The sequence below is a fragment of the Polypterus senegalus genome, chromosome 15 (assembly GCF_016835505.1).
Source record: "Polypterus senegalus isolate Bchr_013 chromosome 15, ASM1683550v1, whole genome shotgun sequence".
Classification (NCBI taxonomy): domain Eukaryota; kingdom Metazoa; phylum Chordata; class Cladistia; order Polypteriformes; family Polypteridae; genus Polypterus; species Polypterus senegalus.
The window spans coordinates 11,794,926-11,810,646 of NC_053168.1; the positions used below are offsets into that span (position 1 = coordinate 11,794,926).

The 15,721-nt window shown below is 44.0% G+C and overlaps 1 protein-coding gene across 1 annotated transcript in view; it reads right to left on the reverse strand.

Annotated features, from left to right (window-relative positions):
• Positions 1 to 15,721, reverse strand: part of LOC120515751 (adenylate cyclase type 2-like) — a 623,137-nt gene that overhangs the window by 119,487 nt on the left and 487,929 nt on the right. The window contains exon 9 of the mRNA XM_039737035.1: positions 6,115 to 6,247. Coding sequence (XP_039592969.1) covers positions 6,115 to 6,247 — 133 coding nt within the window. The remainder of the gene's footprint in view (positions 1 to 6,114; positions 6,248 to 15,721) is intronic.

Below are 15,721 nucleotides of genomic sequence, written 5' to 3' on the forward strand. Positions count from 1 at the left end.
TAATTTCAGAGTCAATTGAAGCTGATGGGGATGTTTTCTCCTAGGCCAGCCACTTTTTCTACTTTAGTAATTTTAGCAATGGCTTTCTTGATGCCACTCAAGCAGTTAGGGTTAGGGTTAGAGTTAGGGTTAGACTTGCAGTTCTTCTCTTCACAGTTAGTTGGCAGTGGCACTTGCTTATTTGGACCACTGCTGAGCTGTTCCTGGAGTTGTTGTCCAGTGAGGTGCCCATCACACAAGCTGTTGACCTCTGTGATGGCCTTGGCTCTACCAGACCTGCTTCCATTCAGAGTTTCCTTAAGTTTCCAAATTCCTTTTCGTGGTGTAGAAAATTGGATTCACTGACACCTTGACTGTCTCTGCAATTTCGAGAAAAGGAAAGACCTAAATATTTAAGGGTATACTGTTTTGTCTGGCTTCCTGTATTGACTGCCTTCTTCTCAACTTTATCATAGTAAAATACAATGCAATACAGTTCAGAGGGCGTAGCGACACAGTTTCTTCTTTTATACACACAGAGGGTTTGTAAGTAATCGATAAAAGTTGGGACTCCTGCAGGAATTGTTTGTATCAACTTTCAAGGATTTGTTAACACTAGAATTACCAAAGCCTATGAAAAAACTTGTAATCCTGACCCACCTTAAATCTGTTCGCACCTCTCCGTCAGCGTCTTTTGTGTTGCAAATGTATCGATCAGCACAAGCAGCAAGCAGTCAGCTAAAAAATGCAGAAAGTTCTCTCGGCTCAAGTCTGTTTTCCTGTGTGTGAGTTGCCCGGAGGTTGTAAAGGGTAAATAATATATTGTTATTTGGAACACGTGCATTTCATGTGTGCTCCGTATCTACAACAATCTATGTAAATAAATCGTTAAAACAGAAACGTTTTTTAGTTTTAGTAATAATTGACAAAATGTAGACATGAAGTATATAATGTGTGAAGCCTGAAGTCCAAATATCAAATAAACACATTCATAAAAGTATAACAAAACAAGTGAACTTTCATTTAAGAATATAACTGCAGAAAAATAACTCGCATTAGGGTGCGACATTGACACGCCTTTAACATGACAACTTCGGTGGTGCATCGGTAAGAACTGCTGACTGGTAATCAAAAGGTTGCTGGTTCGATCTCGTTTTGTGTAGTGAGCTGCTGTTATTTTTACTATTATACAATAAAAACATATATTTGATTTGCGTCAGTAACAGCCGGTGTAAATGTATGGCACTTGTAAATGTTAGCGTTCACCTTCCCACCCGATCTGACACTGCTGTTTTCAAATAAAGACGTGCTATAGCAGAGGTGAACTCAGATGAGGATGAGGGTTCTACATTGGAGAAAGAGAACAGAAGCCCTCCCCGCAAGAAACATCCAATCACACTTAAGAACAACGCAGCTGCACCAGGCGTAAAGGTGAAAGATGGAACCGTTTAGATGCAGCAACAGGTCGGGCGGGTGTCATCCTGCCAGTCAGTCTGCCCCACACCTGTCCTTCAAAGAAAAAGCAGCGCTTACAGAGCTCGCCAAGGTATTGTGCAAAGTCCAGTTTGTGATTATGTTTTATGATGGTCTTTACACAAGAAACACTTATATGTTAATTATATAAAAGCCAAATTTATTTACTTGTCTTCCTACAGTGTAAAGTCACAAAGTAGACTGCAGAGCCTCCTGTGTTTGATCGACACAGGCACGCTGACACAGTACATATGTAATGCCATGAAAAGTGCCTGCTGACACTTCAGTACGCGAGCAATGGTACGAGAATGCAGTCAGACTTCTTTTTTGGGCACATACACCGTTCAGATCTAAACACTAGCGTGGAGAGTCGCTTGCGTACAGTAGCGTATTATATATAAAGATTCCAATAAGTTTTGATTCTGTAACGATTTAAAATCAAGGAGTGTATTTGTGGGCACCATGTACTATACATTGTTATGGCTGATAAACATATGTGTGTGGTTTTAGAATTGTCATAAAAAATTGAAATTATTCAGCATTTACGAAACGGCAAATGTTCTACAAGTATTGCTTCAATTTACAGAGTAGGAAGAACAACAGTGAACGATATATTATAAAGTGTGATGCCGACAAAATATACTGCTTAAAAGAATTAAAGGAACACTTCTTAATCAGAGTATAGCATCAAGTCAATGAAACTTCTGGGATATTAATCTGGTCAGTTAAGTAGCAGAGGGGGTTGTTAATCAGTTTCAGCTGCTGTGGTGTTAATGAAATTAACAACAGATGCACTAGAGGGGCAACAATGAGATGACCCCCAAAACAGGAATGGTTTAACAGGTGGAGGCCACTGACATTTTTCCCTCCTCATCTTTTCTGACTGTTTCTTCACTAGTTTTGCATTTGGCTACAGTCAGTGTCACTACTGGTAGCATGAGGCGATACCTGGACCCTACAGAGGTTGCACAGGTAGTCCAACTTCTCCAGGATGGCACATCAATACGTGTCATTGCCAGAAGGTTTGCTGTGTCTCCCTGCACAGTCTCAAGGGCATGGAGGAGATTCTAGGAGACAAGCAGTTACTCTAGGAGAGCTGGAGAGGGCCATAGAAGGTCCATAACCCATCAGCAGGACCAGTATCTGCTCCTTTGGGCAAGGAGGAACAGGATGAGCACTGCCAGAGCCCTACAAAATGACCTCCAGCAGGCCACTGGTGTGAATGTCTCTGACCAAACAACCAGAAAGACTTCATGAGGGTGACCCAAGGGCCCCATGTCCTCTAATGGGCCCTGAGCTCACTGCTCAGCAGCATGCAGCTCGATTGGCATTCGCCATAGAATACCAGAATTGGCAGATGCACCACTGGTGCCCTGTGCTTTTTACAGATGAGAGCAGGTTCACCCTGAGCACGTGACAGAAGTAAAAAGATCTGGAGAAGCCATGGAGAACATTATGCTGCCTGTAACATCATTCAGCATGAGCAGTTTGGTGGTGGGTTAATGATTGTCTGGGGAGGCATATCCATGGAGGGTCACACAGACCGCTACAGACTTGACAAAGGCACCTTGGCTGCCATTAGGTATCAGGATGAAATCCTTGGACCCATTGTCAGACCCTATGCTGGTACAGTGGCTCCTGGTGCACGACAATTCCTGGCCTCATGTGGTGAGAGTATGCAGGCAGTTCCTGGAGGATGAAGGAATTGATACCATTGACTGGCCACCACACTTTCCTGACCTAAATCCAATAGAACACCTCTGGGACATTATGTTTTGGTCCATCCAATGCCACCAGGTTGCACCTCAGACTGTCCAGGAGCTCAGTGATGCCCTGGTCCAGATCTGGGAGGAGATCCCCCACAACACCATCTGTCATCTCATTAGAAGCATGCACCGATGTTGTCAGGCGTGTATACAAGAACACAGGGGCCATACAAAGTGCTGCGTACAATTTTGAGTTGCTGCAATTAATTTTGGCAAAATGGACTAGCCTGCCACATAATTTTTTCACTCTGATTTTTGGGGCGTCTTTGAATTCAGGGCTCTGTAGGTTGATCATTTTCATTTCCATCAAACGATGTGGCATCCTTTCGTTCCTAACACATTACCCAGTCTATATCAGTATAGATATCCAGGAGGATTTCTTTTTCCCATTGAGATCTGATGTGTTTTCAAAGTGTTCCTTTAATTTTTTTGAGCAGTTTAGAAAAACGTGTCGAAAATGGAAATGTTCTTCTGTATCGTATGCTTTGTTAATATATTGTGACATGCATGCAGCTTGCGATGGGCTGTGTGGGAGCAGAAAGTGAGTAATGAATGGTGTAAATGATGGGACTGGGTGAAGGGCTTCAGTTCTATGAGGGGTGGACATGAGTGACAGGAGAAGTTAGGAGAAAAAGGAAGTTGTGAGTAGGGAGTGAAGAGTCAATAAGCAGGAGTGTTTGAGGTACAGAGAAAGACAGAACCTGAGTGGTAGGAGATAAACTGATTGGTATGGAAAGCTTTCTTTTCTTGTTTTGGAGATGTGCTCTGTAACCCACGTAACACAGTAGACGAGGTCACACAAAAATTACTGGTTTGGTAAAAAAAAAAAAATGTATTGATGAATTACAGCACCCTAAACATTGTCACCTTCTATATACTCCCCCTACACCACTCCATACGTATCTTCCATTGATTGTAACAGTGCTGGAAGTCTTCTTGCTTGAGGCTCTTCAACAGGTTTGCCAATTTTGTCTTCATCCATTGAAGAAAAATGTGTTCACTTCAGGTCACTTTTGATTTTCAGGAACAAGTAAAAAATCACAGCGAGCCAAAGTGGGGCAATTAGGGAGGATGATCGAAGACAGGAATATTTTTGACTGTCAAAAACTTTTTGAAAAACGAGAACATTTGCAAGAAATTTGATGTTCGATTTTTTTCACACAACATTATTGCGGCAACTCGTGTAACGATTATTGTGCAGATACTGACTGGGCTATTCACAGGATACACCTAGCCGGTCGACGGTTTGAGAGGCCGTACAGGAGAGGATATAGTTCTATGATTCACCTCCGGCCGACCTCCAGGAAAGCCCCAAGCTCACTTCGTAAGACTGGGCACCATTTGTTACGGAACAAAGACTCCAAGTAAAACGTAGTAAAATTCCAGTATCTCTGGGTTGTATTTGCTTATTACGCTGGGTGTTACAATACTATATAAATTAATTTTATTATTAATATACTAAATTTTACTATAGTTTAGTTCACTAACAACTACTGCTTTGTTGTCTGTCTTTTCTTTTATCTATCACGGCCTTGGTCCTGACCTCTGATGGGTAAATGAGGTTTTATTGTATATATTGCCACACACGTGCGCATGGGAGGCAGCTTAAGGGCTCAAAGGAGGGTAATTCCATGCCGGACCAGGGGGTGGCGGAGTGCACTATTTCTTTCTCTCTTTCCACTGCAGACCAGTTACAGGAAATTCCTCCTGGCCCTGATGATGTCACTTCTGTTTCTGGGGTCTGATTATGTCATGTCCTGCCCTGGGCCCAATGATGTCACTTCTAAGTTTGATGACACCAGGCCTGATGACATCACTAGCTGTGCCTTTCTTTAAAGCCACCATCTTTACCTCAAGCAGTTCTTTTTCGGACTCCAATCTGTACACAACTGTACTATCTATTTATTAGGCTGCCCCAAACCTTTTTGTGGTGCTTTTGTCGTTCTTTGACAATATGTTGTAGAAGATCAGCCTGGCTACAGACAGACACACAGACCCAGATTGTCCAGAACACACACATTTTATTTATGTAAAAGTCCTGCACACAACACCACGCTCCAATATACCTAACTCAGATCTTTCTTCTGTTACCTCCGTTCCTCACTCGCAACCTCCTCTTCCTTCACCCGACTCTGGCTTTCTTGCCTCTTTTATACCACACCCGGAAGTGCTCCAGGTGCTCCTTGATCACGTTCCGGCAGCACTTCCGGGTGTGGTGGAAGTGCTGCAAGAGAATCCTCTACTGGTAGCACTTCCGGGTGTGGCTGTAGACCTCGGCTCCCGTACTGTCCATGCACCCCCTGTTGGTGGCCAAGGGCCCGTGAAGGTTGGAACTTCTAAGCTCCAGTCGCGTGGCCCTGATGTTATCCAGGAGGGCTGCCCTCTCGTGTTCCGGGGGAGTGGACGTATCACCAGCAGTCCTCTCCACAAAAGAGCCATCTATCACAATGTATATACATACTTACACACTGACACACATACGCATCTAAAGGACACCATCACAGCTCATCCAAGATATGCAATGACCCACTGGGGTGAGACGAGGAGCTACTGCTAACAGTGTGGTCTTGTTTTTTCTTTCCTAAGCAGCAAGAAGACGTTCCTTGAGGGAGACTAACCCCAACCCTTCCAGAAGAACAGCTATAAAAGCCCAACACTTTATAGGAGTGGGCTAAAAGCACGAGTACTTTCCAGGACTGAAAATGAATGTGGTCAATGTGTTTTCATAGAAAGCCATCTCAGTTCCTAAACAAAGCATAATTTGCTCTGCATTTTTCACCATTTAGCAGAAGAACCCATTTTTCACTTTTTCCATCAATGGGCACAACTAGCCACCTTTTTTTAAAATTAAAAAAAAAAAAAAATAATGCAAGTAAAAATGCTGGTTTCTGCTTACTTTTGGATTTATGACCAGGAATGTGTTGACACCGTGTTCCTTCAGATAGGGGTCCCTGATATGTCCGTGTCCTTCTTCAACTTTGTAAGCTCCATTCAAATGCTCTAGCGTAACAGACGTAATGTGAACTCGCCTGCAAAGGAATATGAAGACAATGAGATATACAATGTGTGCCTTTCTAAACGACGTCCAATCCATTCAGTTGTCCACAGGTGGACTCCAATCAAGTTCTAGACAGGGGTTCTAAACTCCGGTCGTGGAGGTTCACAGTGGCTGCAGGTGTTTGCATTACCTGAACTTTTATTTAGAACCCATTTATTTACTACTAAAGCTATATGTATTTTGGGCGTAATTTTAGCTAATTAATTTCTTACAATTCAGAACGTTTTATTGCCTATTTTAATTTTTATATCCTCCATCTGGGTTTTAGTTGTCTCCTGTTTTCTTCACCAGCCCTCAGCTAATAATGAGGTGCAAATGACAAACGGCTAACGTGCTTCCATTTAAACTTGTGTAGATGCGGTCATAAAGTATCTGTATTGTTAATAAAATATTCTGAAATGAATGAGAAAGAATGGAAGGACCAAGAGTTACAAATCCATTATGGACCACAAAACATATCGATAATGTCCTCGGAAAAGGAAACATCAACAATAGATTTGTCTTGGAAGAAAGGCAGCACTAACAAACCATATAACTAAACACCAAGTTGCATGATCTGCTAGGCCAGACTTCTAATTACAAAACTGGGTGGGAATGAAAACCTGCAGACACGGTGGACCTCCATAAGTGGAGCTGAGGACATCAGTTCTAGAAACATCTCAAGGTGAATTAAGGCAAACAGGAGGCACCTGACCACAGTTTGGAGTGCCACAGCAAAAAGTCTTAATACTACGGAGAGACTTCAGCTTTTGATTTTTATTAAATCTGCAAACTTTCCTGAAGACTTTAAATTCACTTTATTATTAATATTGGTAATGGTGTGTAGACTGATGGACTTAAATGGCAAATGTATGCACATTTAGAATGAAATCTATAACTGTTTTCCTCTAGGTGTTGCTAGCTCCTTGGAAGTACATTTGTTTTGTAATTGCGGTGTTTTAAGTAACTTGAAACTATATACAGTAATCCCTCGCTATATCACGCTTTGACTTTCGCGGTTTCACTCTATCGCGGATTTTAAATGTAAGCACATCTAAATATATATCACAGATTTTTTGCTGGTTCGCGGATTTCTGCAGACAGTGGGTCTTTTAATTTATGCTACATGCTTCCTCAGTTTGTTTGCCCTGTTGATTTCATACAAGGGACGCTATTGGCGGATGGCTTAGAAGCTACCCAATCAGAGCGTGTATTACATATTAACTAAAACTCCTCAATGCTATAAGATATGCATCCCACGCGGTGCTCGATTGTTTGCTTGTCTCTGCCTCTCTCTCACCCTCTCTGACATTCTCTGCGCCTGACGGAGGGGCTGTGAGCAGAGGTGCTGTTTGCTTAAAAGATACTGAGGCTCCTCTAAAAAAATGCCGCTTTATTGCGGTGCTCGGCATATTTAAAAGCACAAAAGCACACGTATTGATTTTTTGATTGTTGCTTTAATCTCGCTCTCTCTCTGGCGTTCTCTGCCTGACAGAGGAGATGTGAGCAGAGGGGCCGTTTGCACAGAGGCTGTTTGCTTAGAAGATACTAACGCTCCTCTAAAAATGCCGCGGCAAACTTAAAAGCACACGTACTGATTTTTTGATTGTTTGCTTTTCTTTGCGAGCGCGCTCTCTCTCCCTCTGAAATTCTCTGCCCCTGAAGAGAAGAAGATCTGTTTGCATTCTTTTAATTGTGAGAAAGAACTGTCATCTCTGTCTTGTCATGGAGGACAGTTTAAACTTTTGACTAAAGGGTGTTATTTCATGTCTAGAGGGCTCTAATAATGTTAACAGTGTGGGAGAGTTTATAAGGGCTTAAAATATATAAAAATAACTACACAAACATATGGTTTCTACTTGGGATTTTAGTCTCGCGGGGGTTCTGGAGCATACCCGCGATCGAGGAGGGATTACTGTAGATGTAATATTAAAACGTGATACCCCTCCCTTAGTGATACGGCGGTAAGAAATCACATAAGAGAAAATAACTTAGCTTTCTTTAATGACGATTTATGTGGCATAACAGACGGGAAGCCATGACAAGACCTTTGTGTAGAGTCTGCCATTTTCGTCACTGCGCTGGAAGGATTTTCAGGATCGGATGATGTTATCTCTCATCTGTGTGTCAGCTTCAAAGGTGTGCCAGGCAATGTTCCAAGGCTTTATACTCTTTCTCCATGTGCAGGCCCTTGCTTAGGTAAATCATGCCATTCCAAACAAGGAAAAGAAGATCCAATGTCATGCTGACTCTGACACACAGAAATAGTACAATGCCGATTTTAGTAGATGTCCCTGTCTTGTCTTCTAATGCTTGCCTAGCAGTTCTAAATGATGAGCCCCTGTGTGCTAAATCTGGCCTTGTGTTAGCTATACATGTGAGAAGAAGCAGACTTATAAAATATTTTTTTTGTACAGAGCACGGTGACATATTAAGCATTGTGGCGAGTGGCTGGGGCTGCTACCCAGCCGGGACTCCCAGGAGGACTGGAGGAGGGCTCACGCCTGGTTGACCGCCCTGGTTGCTCTGGGGACCACGGGTAGGGAGCTGGGAAGCTCAACCCTATACGGTATTGTATTGTATTGACCCCCCTTCTTTTGACACCCACTGCACGCCCAACCTACATGGAAAGGGGTCTCTCTTTGAACTGCCTTTCCTAAGGTTTCTTCCATTTTTCCCTACAAGGTTTTTTTGGGAGTTTTTCCTTGTCTTCTCAGAGAGTCACGGCTGGGGGGCTGTCAAGAGGCAGGGCCTGTTAAAGCCCATTGCGCCACTTCCTGTGTGATTTTGGGCTACACAAAAATAAATTGTATTGTATTGTATTGTATTGTATAGGGGCCCGTGGTCACCGCCAGGGGGTACCCTAATGCCTAGAGAGCCCTGGACCTCAGCACTTCTGCCACACCCGGAAGTGCTGGGGGGAAGAGGATCGGGGACACCCAGAGTGCTTCCGGGTACATAGCCGGTGCTTCCGCCACACAGGGGCGTGTCGCCAGAAGGTTACTGGAGGACACCTGGAGCACATCCGGGTGGCTATAAAGGGGGCAACCTCCCTCCATTAAGGGGCGGGAGTTGGGAGAGAAGGAGAGGAGAGGAGAGGAGAGCAGGCAGCCTGAAGAAGCAAAGAGGCAGTGTGAGCCCTGGACTTTGGGGAGTCTTGGGGGCTGTTTGGCACTTTAATTGTAAATATGGCTGTAAATAAACGTGTGGTGGTGCTTAATAACATGTCGGCCTGTCTGTGTCTGGGGCTTAGTTCACAACATATAAACTTATTATAACAACATAATAAGGTTTGCTGAAAATGAGTGGATCTGAATACTTTCTGAATCCACTGTACGTAGTTCAATATACACCAAAGGTGTTTGATCGACAGTCCTGGCTCATTCACCATCTTCTTGGGGTCAAAATTAGTCAGGTACTCTGGTTTATCTCCTAACGTAGTGGCTGCCTGTGTGTGATGTTACGGGTTGGCTCCCCACTCCAGGTTGCTTGAACGTACCCGAGGATGAGCTGGGCAAATGAGGACACACACAGTCAACAAGGGATTGGCGCGAAGTGTTGAAGTCCTTTCATTGAAAAACTAAACAAAGTGTCCAAAGTGCAGGGCATCAAAAGATATGCGAATAAATAAATAATCCAGAAATTCAAAGTTGAAAGTCTGAGAGTTAAAAGTCAAACAATCTGAAGATAAAACCGTAATAAAAACTCTGTCGTCGGGTCCTTACTCATCTTTCTCCTTCAACTGAGCCCAGAGTAACTTCTTCTCTCCTGTCTCCTTCAGCTCCCCCAATGGATTGTTCAGCCGGCGGGGACACCAGCAGCTGTGGTCCTCCCTTTTGTCCCCTGTCTTGGCTACATCCATTGGTGTCTGACAGACTGCCTTCCATCATGCTTTCCTGGTGTCCTATGGATCCCTAAGGAGGACTCCACTACCATCGTATTCATTCCTCCAGTAAATCAGTGGGAAATGATGATCTACCGCTAGTGCACTGATCAGAGCCTCTACTCTTCTCTCGCTGTCTGGTACCTGATACTGCGCTCCCTCGCAATTTGATTTTTCTTTTTCTCCATTTCTGTTTCTCGCTCCTCCGTTCTCTTGTAAAAACCCTGTGGGACGCTGGTGCGGCAATCATGGCTCCAGCTCCAGTGAGGGAATGGGTCGGTCATAGATGCACGCAGGATCACCCACACCCACATCTGCCTCGGGAATCAGTCCACCACACTATCTGTTGCCCACCTGAAAACACATATTTTGACATATATATGTCCACCTGCACTGCAGAAGAGGTTATCCACCTCAGGCTAAGCATGTGCAGGCCTGGCCAGTGCTTGAAAGGGAGACCAACCAGGAAAAGCTTGGGTTCCTGCAGGAAGAAGTGTTTGTGAGGCCAGCAGGGGGCACCTTTCCTGTGGTCTGAATGAGCGTCCCAATGCCCCAGTGTAGTGACGGGGACACTGTGCTCTAAAAATGATGCTGTCCTTCAGATGAGATATAAAGTCGATGTCCTGACTTTCTGTGGTGAGTGTACTGGCACAGAAATGGCTGCCATCTCATCATCCAGGTGAAAGCTACACATTAGTGGCAGTTGAAGTGGCTCCCCACTCCCTATGAAAAGTGCTTTGAGTAGTGAGAAAAGTGTAATATAAATGTAAAGAATAATTATTATTATCATTATTATTATTATTACAGTAATCCCTCGCTACTTCGCGGTTCACTTTTCGCGGATTCACGACTTCGCGGGTTTTTTAATATAGTAATAGTATTTCCTAGTCTAAGAACAACAAAACAAGTTTGGTGACTAGGTGCGTGTGATTGGTACATGGGAGGGAGACGACAAATCACAGTTTCCCGCTTTCTAATCGGGCCCGTGATTGGTGCTTTGACTGATGCCCAGATCCCGCAGCATCTCCCCTCGTCTCTCTGTCGCGGCCATTTCGCTTCAAGCTTTCGCCGAGCGGTTTACTTTACACTGTACTGTGTGTGATTTTTTTGTGGTTTCTTTGTGTTGAACTTCGCTTCAATTTTCACCCCCTGCAATGGCTCCCAGACGTGCTCCACCTACAAGCTGCTCTTCGACCGGAAAAAGAAGCAGCGGCAGCAACTGCCGATCACAATGTTTTTGCAGCCTCGCAAAAAAGAGCCAGTTCCTACTACTACTACGGATATACCTTCGGAAACCGTGGAAGAGGTGCCCCAGGAAATGTTAGGTAGGTCCCTGTTATTAATAGAGTAAAGGGTGGGTTGTAAACAGTACAGGGAGGGTTTAAAAACGTTCAAATACACGTTAAATGATTAAATAAATATGGTGTCCCTACTTCGCGGAAATTCAGTTATTGCGGCCGGGCGGCCGGCGATTAACGAGGGATTACTGTATTTGAAAAGCAAGTGCCACAGACCTGCTATGTCACAGTGTGGTGAAATGAGTGAGGGGCGTTGGATGATTTAATTGTTAATCCCTTTAAGCGGCAACACATCCCGATGTTAACAAATGTTGGTTCGGGTCGTGCTCATGTTGGTGTGTGGTAGTGCTAATTAATGATTGTCGGCCAAATGGCAAGTGGGCAAAGTCAGAAATGTCGTAAAACAGAATTCCATCTAGTGTGGCAACAGAGAGCAGTCGTCTTAAGAACAGCAAGCCACCTAACAGAGCCAAGTAAAGAGAAAAGAGAGCCCATTGTGGCACCCGGTGCCAGCGCTACATCACGATGTAAATGGGTTGGTTAGAGAGTGAGACTGAGAAAGGACAATAAGCTCCTCTGCTGTTGCCTTGTCCTTTTCCAATGCGGCCGGCTCATAGATAATTGGCTGCTGGATATAAAAAAAGAAAGAAACATTTTAATTGAAAAGCAGACAGGTTTCCAAATCTAAAAATGGAAGTCAACTACAGAAAAGCTCCTGTGAAATGACAGGAGTGACAGCAAACACCGCAGTGCAGGGAAATCCCGAAATAGCAAGCTGACAGCTGGGACCAACAAACTGTTTAGCGGCTGGGATGGGCGTCCAATTAGGAAACTGCTTACGATGAGAGCCACAAACATGTGGACCTCAGGAGCGAGCCTGGAAACTGACGCTCACGTGTCTGGACTGCAAATGAAGCCAAAGAAATATTATAATGTGAAAGAATATGCACATGACTTAACAGGGGGAAAGCTGCAGGCCTGTGTTTTAGAAGGGTGTAGTTGTTAGGACCTAGAGCAGGGGTGCCCAATACGTCGATCGAGATCGACGGTAGATCGGAAAGGTAGTGCAGGTAGATCGCGTTGCATTCAAAAACATATTTTAAATGTTAGTCTGTCATACTGTATATCCTCCCTATGGCATTTGTCACTTGATTGACATACAGGGCGGCCAGTCTGAGATCTCTTCTCTTCTAACACACTGGTCATCCCGCCTGCACGATGAAAAACTCCGGCTATCTAAGTGATCTAGTTAGCCTTCCAATTTATATCGACTAAAGAAGGGATTTAAAAACAAATTGTTGGTTATGGGCTGGACGTGGAATTGGAAGAGGATTTTTCTTCTCACAATGTCACAATCGAAGTGCATTTGTCTGATCTGTCAATCTATCATTGCTATTCCAAAGAAGGAAAATGTGGAAAGGCTCTTTCAAACTGTTCATAAAAACTACGAAACTGACTTCCTTCCGAAAAGCGATCTGAGAAACAGAAAGGAGAGGGAACTCAAATTGCAGTTAATCGGACAGCCGTCATTTTTCACTCGGCTGAATTCAAAAGCAAAGGCAGACACACTGAAGCATCGTTCTGGCTGAGTCACTCGATCATTAAGCATAAGAAGTCCTTCCAAGATGGAGAGATGATAAAAGATGCCTTCATTGAGACAGATGGCTAGGGAGAAATTCCTGCTGAGATTTCGAGAGCCGAAGCCGGAGAAAAAGGAGTTTCTCGTTGTCATTAAACATGCAGAATACAAGCAACTTAATAACAATCAATGGCCGCTAGACTTGGCATTTTTTTCCGATCTGACCAACATGTTGAATGAGCTTAATTTACAGCTGTAAGGACAAGAGAAAACCAATATGGTCAATATGATTAGCTCAGTTAATGCTTTCAAACGAAAAATGCAACATCTGTCCTCAAAGCTGCAGCGCCTTGATTTGGGGAACATCCAAAACCTCGCGTCAGAGCTGGAGACGCAATGGAAGGCGTGTGCGCAACTTGACAGCATACGCTACACGGAGCAGATTGAAAATCGTCTGTCAGACTTTATCTAATGGAAAAAGGTAACAATTCGAGTGTTGCCCAATGTAGCACAGTAAGGAGTAGCGTTTCTTCTTCACAAATGTACTCAAGAAAAAGTAAAAAGTATGGTGCAGTAAAACTACTCTTAGAAGTACAGCTTTTTTAAAAAGGTTACTCAAGTAAATATAATGGAGTAAATGTAACTCGTTAGTACCCACCTCTGATACTCAGTGTATATATATATATACTGCTCAAAAGAATTAAAGGAACACTTCTTAATCAGAGTATAGCATCAAGTCAATGAAACTTATGGGATATTAATCTGGTCAGTTAAGTAGCAGAGGGGTTGTTAATCAGTTTCAGCTGCTGTGGTGTTAATGAAATGAACAACAGATGCACTAGAGGGGCAACAATGAGATGACCCCCAAAACAGGAATGGTTTAACAGGTGGAGGCCACTGACATGTTTCCCTCCTCATCTTTTCTGACTGTTTCTTCACTAGTTTTGCATTTGGCTACAGTCAGTGTCACTACTGGTAGCATGAGGCGATACCTGGACCCTACAGAGGTTGCACAGGTAGTCCAACTTCTCCAGGATGGCACATCAATACGTGTCATTGCCAGAAGGTTTGCTGTGTCTCCCTGCACAGTCTCAAGGGCATGGAGGAGATTCTAGGAGACAAGCAGTTACTCTAGGAGAGCTGGAGAGGGCCATAGAAGGTCCATAACCCATCAGCAGGACCAGTATCTGCTCCTTTGGGCAAGGAGGAACAGGATGAGCACTGCCAGAGCCCTACAAAATGACCTCCAGCAGGCCACTGGTGTGAATGTCTCTGACCAAACAACCAGAAAGACTTCATGAGGGTGACCCAAGGTCCCCATGTCCTCTAATGGGCCCTGAGCTCACTGCCCAGCAGCATGCAGCTCGATTGGCATTCGCCATAGAATACCAGAATTGGCAGATGCACCACTGGTGCCCTGTGCTTTTACAGATGAGAGCAGGTTCACCCTGAGCACGTGACAGAAGTGAAAGGGTCTGGAGAAGCCATGGAGAACATTATGCTGCCTGTAACATCATTCAGCATGAGCAGTTTGGTGGTGGGTTAATGATTGTCTGGGAGGCATATCCATGGAGGGTCACACAGACCGCTACAGGCTTGACAAAGGCACCTTGGCTGCCATTAGGTATCAGGATGAAATCCTTGGACCCACTGTCAGACCCTATGCTGGTACAGTGGCTCCTGGTGCACGACAATTCCTGGCTTCATGTGGTGAGAGTATGCAGGCAGTTCCTGGAGGATGAAGGAATTGATACCATTGACTGGCCACCACACTTTCCTGACCTAAATCCAATAGAACACCTCTGGGACATTATGTTTTGGTCCATCCAATGCCACCAGGTTGCACCTCAGACTGTCCAGGAGCTCAGTGATGCCCTGGTCCAGATCTGGGAGGAGATCCCCCACAACACCATCTGTCATCTCATTAGAAGCATTCACCGATGTTGTCAGGCATGTATACAAGAACACAGGGGCCATACAAAGTGCTGCGTACAATTTGGAGTTGCTGCAATTCAATTTGGGCAAAATGGACTAGCCTGCCACATCATTTTTCACTCTGATTTTTGGGGCGTCTTTGAATTCAGGGCTCTGTAGGTTGATCATTTTCATTTCCATCAAACGATGTGGCATCCTTTCGTTTCTAACACATTACCCAGTCTATATCAGTATAGATATCCAGGAGGATTTCTTTTTCCCATTGAGATCTGATGTGTTTTCAAAGTGTTCCTTTAATTTTTTTGAGCAGTTTATATATATATATATATATATACTGTGATAAGAAAGGACAAGAGACATGGCAAGGTTAGGGGCAGCCACCCGTATAATTCAGTATCCTGGCTGCAAAAGTGAAAGCTTTTTAGTTTTAGTCAAGTTTACAAGACAGAGTCCAAAACAGAACTGAATTCCAGGGAAAATGTGTGAGGCTTTATAGGAAGTCTGGGGGAAGTGATGTTGTCATCGGGGCCAAGACCGGAACTGGGGTGTCTCGAGTCAAGGCGGTGGCTCCTGGTGAGATTTCCTGGGAAAGATCTGCAGGGAACTTAGAAAGAGCGTCAGTGCACCCTGCCACCCCCTGGGCAGATGTATTACCATTCATCTCCATCTTTCTCTCTCTCTCTCTCTCTCTCTCTCTATATATATATATATATATATATATATAACATTTTTAATATAGGTAGATCATTTTGACCTGGTCGTTTTAAAAGT